The following is a 5,944-nucleotide window of genomic DNA, read 5'->3' as shown; positions in this document are numbered from 1 at the left end:
TATATAAAAAGTATAAACATGTTTTATTTATATATATAAAGATATACGTTTATATATATAAATAAAATTTATATATATATATACACATATATATGTAAAAGAGTAAGGCTTTTGTGCCTTTGTAATCTGCTTTTTGTAGTTTACACAGTATATTGTATTTTCTATATATCATTATGTACGTTACGAATTACATAGTATAATGATTAATAATATAAACGTAAAAGAGTATAACAAGATTTATATAACTTGTAGTTAAAACTTAGAGAAAGACGCGTACTATATTCTGCAGAAATTTTTTTAGTTGTTGCATATATATATATATATATACATAAAAGACACACACAAATACACAGTTATATTATCCTCATTTTAAAGTAGAGAAACGATACACTGATGAACGAACGATTAAACAGTGGTTAATAGGTGTACCATTTCCTGCTATATATTTGTATATAAAAATCTGCATGTTCTTACAATATATGTATATTTCATAATAACACACAGTCATATCTCTTTTATTTAAATATATACATATTAAATTATTTATGTAAGAGAAATATTATATGCAATCAGAAAATGTATTACTATCGAGTTTATCACACAATTGTACATATATATATATACATATATTATACTACTTTTAATATTTTACATCCATTAATATTTACATTTTCTAAATAATTTATTATTTATAGCTTTTTTCCTGTGAAAATTATACTCAAAGTTTAGCATTGTTTTGTTAGCGTATATATATCTTATTCAGTTGATATGTTAATTTTTGATACCAATTTATAGAAATAATGTATATAAAAAACGTAATATTTGACATTATAATTATAATAATTATATATATATATGTAATATATTATATCACACAGCACACAATATTCCAAGAACATCTTATGAATATCTACTGGATAGTGTTACGATATCCGTAGAATATTTAATGAATATCCTTCGAATATCTGTGCTCTTGAGAATATTATAATTATAGTGAAGATATTTACACACACAAATATATGCATAAACTTATTATCAAGGATTATATCGCACAAAAAAAAGAACTATAGTATTCAAATTGTGTAAAAAATATTATTATATACATATAATAAATAATATAGCATGCTTTATGATTTCACACTTATACACAGAGCACAATATTTTTTGAATGTTATGATGTACTATAAAATATTATTAATCAAGGGAGATACGTGTGCTTTTCTCCTTGTTTTCAACAAATTAATTTTAAAAACTGAACAAAGTAACATAGCGCACACACACAAAATATCTAATTGTTCTATTTCTTTCTGCAATATTAGTTGTTTAGATACAATATTATAGAATCGCGAGTTCCTAAAAATATTGTACAGTAAATTTTTAATTTATAGAGAGTTGTCGTATATGAATGCGCACATATTTCGTACCGAAGGACATGTGTCCTCGGCAAACAAAATCTATGTCGAAAACGAACAATTGTCAAAAGGGTAGCAATTTGCAACGTGCAATTGGCAACAATCTGCTGACATAATATATTTTCTGGGTGAAAATAGAAATATATCTAGCTATATATCGTATCTTATTAATAGAAACAGATTATTAAGAATCATTTATTCGTAATTATGTGTAACACACGTTAAGTTTAATTTCGTATAATCATAAAAGTAAAAAAAAAAAAACAGAGAAAAATGTAGATTTTTCTTATTAATTTAAAAAACGACTTTAAGAATCTCGAATCTAATCCGTAATAAATCACACACCAATTTTTGCATTTGACGACAAAAGTGTAAGAGCGTACTTTGATGAGCTAAACAATCATTTTATACACATGTTAAATGCACGGCATATTCAAACAAATTTAAAAACACACGCTAATATCTTTACTACTATCCACGCATGCATTCTGTATGCTGAAGAGAGAGCAATGTTTCAATTATATGTTGATTATATATCTGTATCATATACTCAGAGCTCAGTGCTACAAAATTGTGATGTTGTATTGTAAGAACAAAAAAAAAAAAAAAGAAACGGAATTCGTGTGTGGATAATTTATAATATATAAGAACATATTGTGTAAATTATACTTTATTGTATAATAATATATATGTAACTACAAATAATAGCGAAGTAGAGTGACACACGATGCTCTAGATCACATCTACGGATTTTATTTACAAACTCGATTTACCTGTTGTTACAGTACTCACGCGCGAACAGTACGGATATTTGTTACAATATTGACGTAGAAAGTTTACTTTGAAATGTATCATTTTTTGTACATCATATGTGAGCAATTTATTCACTGTCTCTCACATCTTATACACAGGGTATATAAACATATCGCAAATTATGTAATGTATTAAAACAAAAAAACAAAAAAAAAAAAAAGAACAGAATCTGGCTGCAAATGTTTATTTCAAAATTTTTATTACATATATGAGACACGAAGAAGCAAACTTTACGTTTCCTACGCATGCATTTATTCAGTTACATTGATGTTTTTTTTTTTTATGCTTGTAATTTTGCTCTTCACTTGTTATTTAATATCATATTGTTTATTAGTGTATAAGTTGGTTTTCCTTGTTTCTTTGCGTATGACGTGAGAGAATACAAATTTACAATATTATAAAGTAGAGAGATACATATATGTATTATAATTATGTATAATAATAAGATTTTATCACGTACATATAACGTATGTATAAGTAAACGTATTTTTAAGCTTTACTTGTGCGCATTCTGCGAATAATAAATTTATATTCGTAATTATACACATTGTTTCTATATAATTTATTTTATTACACATTTATTGATTTATCTAATGCATATATATATATACATCAATTTCTTATAGACGGATAATATGTGCACGCGCAACAGGCAGATGTACAATTTTCGTATAAATTATAATTGTTCTAGAAAAATTACGATTTTTACTATAATATTAACATTTTAAAAACTTTTAATTTCTGTTACATCCCTGAAAAAATAAACTTATTGTAACTGCACCTGTGTGTGAATTAAATATCTAAAAATTAAAATTATATTTAAATATAACGTATATACACAGATAAATACATGTTGATAAAAAAAAAATCACAGATGGCACTTTATTATTCGGGAATATTGCAGAAGTATATGTATAATTTATAAACAATACGTATGTGTGTATAGAGAAAATATACTTGGATGTATAATTTACACATTTATATTTATATATATAATGAACAGTACATAATAAAAAATAGTGGTAATCATCACAGTCACATAACGTCGTTTTATAATACGTTTTATCATGTACATACGTGCAAAACCAATATTACAAATGATATATATGTTTTTCACTGAAAGAATACAATTTTTAAAATATGTCTCGCTTCACCCCAGACACTTTGTATATCGTATGCACCATCAATAAATTACAAATTCGTAAAACAAAAGTAAACAAAATACGAACAACTTGCTTGTGTATTGCTGTATCAAAATCCTAAAATATTGCTTACAAGAGAGAACTTACGCGCAGTATCTGTTTTACAATTGAAATAAAAATCATAATAAAAAATACATGTATAGTAACACAATATGCAGTTGCTTTTGTGTATGTGTGTGTGTGTGTGTATGTGTATCAGTACGTATTAATTACATTTCTTACAAATTTCTATATTGATACATATCGTAGAGCACGTACATACATTTAAACAAATAATTTAACAACAGCTTGTACGCGAGTTTCATAGTTCCCAAGAAACGATTATTATTTACCCCACTATGACTCTTATTTTCCCCAATTACATTATTACTAGCTGTTTTTCTACGTGCTTTAGTAACAAATAACAGAAAGAAAAAATAATATTATATGTACAGATGTGACGTTCTTAAATGTAACACTGAAATGTTTCACCTATTTCAATAATTACGTGGATGTAGTATCTAGTACAGATAAGTGGAAATACATACCACAAATATTACACGATATTCGATGCTTCTGTTAAAAAAAAAAAAAAAAAAAAACATCACGGTATATGATATTATTTCTCTTTTTTATATTCTTTTTGTTCGTCCACCGACTCTTCGCGAACGGCTAATACCATTCTTAACATAAGAACGGCAAGTAATTTGTCTAGAGGGTCCATAAAGCCTCGTTGTATCCATTTCGGTATGGTGGTGCGTGCGTGAGAAAAGCCCAATTTTTGAAGAATGTAATCGATGCCGTAAGGTTCTATACTTTTGCCCGCCCATGAAAGTAACCTTGAGATAGAAATAGTCAAATTAGTTTTTTGTCAGAGCTTCAATATGAAAAAGAAATCGTGTAACTGTAACTCCGGAGTCAACTGTTTTCAAAAAGTAACAAAACCAACTAGTGATACACATATCGTATCTTTAAATAACAAACTCACCTTACTGTTGGCTCCAAGTGCCATGTTTTACATCTGTACGATCGCCAATCCTTGATAAACATCTCAGCCGGATCGAATTGTTTGCGTTTCTTCTCGTCCTCAGAACTGACGGACAGACTGGACATATTAGCGGACGTGTTCGCGTTTGCGTTCTTTCTCTCTTGCGGATCGGGACTGTGCGCCCTAGCGCCCATGTTCTGCATCATGTGCTAAAAATATAGAAAAGAAATAAAAAGCTTCTCGTTAGTGGGGTTAAAATATATACGTACTTAGAGTTTAATTGATCCAACGTGAAAAATGTTTCTTACCACTTTTTCTTTTTCCTTAACGTACGACGTAATGAGATCGTGCAAGAAGAAAAAGGCTTCAGCGTCAACGGTAACGAATATGTGATCTTCGAATTCCGTTATGAAGCTGCATTCGACTAATGGTTTTTCGCCTACAAAATCGCAATAAAATCTTATGTTATTTTCAAACATAATATAATCACAACATAACGTTCTAGACTTAATTCCTTTTTAAGACTAAACGTTTCTCTTCGTTCACACACTACTTGTAATTTCGAGAATATAGTAATAAATCGTGTGTACACGGCGTTCTTAATGTACACACTTAACTACTATGTAGTAAATCTACTTTTTCATGCTTATTAAAACAGTTGCTACTTGCAAGATAGTTATTAAAATAATATAACGTGTAGTATTTTTCGAGACAAATAAATATGTAAAAATTAAAACTTTCACTTTGCAAAAACTAACGATGCCAACATAAATAACAGTTTAACTGGTTTTTAGTCTTCGTATTTTCAAACTTTTTTTTTTTTTGTAAAACTTTATTAAACACGCATTGCATTTAGTGAAAATAATATATCATGTAAATAGTTATTACATGTGTAAGCATGTACTAAAAAATCTCTGTTTCTATATACCAAACGAATCAACTGTTCTAAGCACAATAAAAATCACATTCAAATACTTACTATACAAAATATGTTTAGGAAGTCCTAAAAATATACAAAAAAATTCTAATTGTGGAATAGTTTTACGACGGAAGAACAAGAGACATTTATATTTCGTATGAGAAATACAAGACTCAACAGGAAGTTTTTTGAAAACGATATAAATTACATATTAAATTATAAATTACGTATTACTTATTTCTTGGATTATTATACGCGATTGACTTAGATACACACAAGACGGTGTATGACGCGACTGTAAATGTAAAACAAATATTGCTCGTAATAACGGTGAGAAAAATCGGGAATTTTTAATTTACACATACCTACGACGTCTGGTGTCCTCGCGGTTTGTAAATGTTCAGTTTTCAAGTGTAACTGCAACGAGGGAAGGGCGAATATCACCTCTCGTGTGTGCGAGTGTTCCTGCAGCTTGCCGGACGTTGACGATGTGCTTCTTCCGCGCGACGCATTACCACCGTCCGGTATATTGTCCACTCTGTCTCTCTCGACGCACGGGAATCTGTCTACCGCTGTATAACAAAAGAAAAGACAGATATATATATATATATCTTAATATATATATATATAT

At 28.5% G+C, this 5,944-nt stretch overlaps 1 protein-coding gene across 8 annotated transcripts in view; it reads right to left on the bottom strand.

Moving 5' to 3' along the window:
- Nucleotides 1-2,495: 2,495 nt before the first annotated feature.
- Nucleotides 2,496-5,944, bottom strand: part of LOC109863610 (uncharacterized protein KIAA1109) — a 24,375-nt gene continuing 20,926 nt past the window's right edge. For all 8 annotated transcript variants that reach the window (XM_020443932.1, XM_020443924.1, XM_020443927.1 and 5 more), the window contains 4 exons: nucleotides 5,679-5,885; nucleotides 4,703-4,833; nucleotides 4,395-4,603; nucleotides 2,496-4,245 (listed from right to left, as the gene is read on the bottom strand). In XM_020443932.1, coding sequence (XP_020299521.1) covers nucleotides 4,026-4,245; nucleotides 4,395-4,603; nucleotides 4,703-4,833; nucleotides 5,679-5,885 — 767 coding nt within the window. In that variant the 3' untranslated portion in view covers nucleotides 2,496-4,025. The remainder of the gene's footprint in view (nucleotides 4,246-4,394; nucleotides 4,604-4,702; nucleotides 4,834-5,678; nucleotides 5,886-5,944) is intronic.

The sequence above is a fragment of the Pseudomyrmex gracilis genome, unplaced genomic scaffold, assembly GCF_002006095.1.
Source record: "Pseudomyrmex gracilis isolate BER0280 unplaced genomic scaffold, ASM200609v1 scaffold_11, whole genome shotgun sequence".
Taxonomy (NCBI): Eukaryota; Metazoa; Arthropoda; class Insecta; order Hymenoptera; family Formicidae; genus Pseudomyrmex; species Pseudomyrmex gracilis.
Note: the sequence above shows the minus strand (reverse complement) of the source record. Positions and strands in the feature narration are given on the sequence as shown.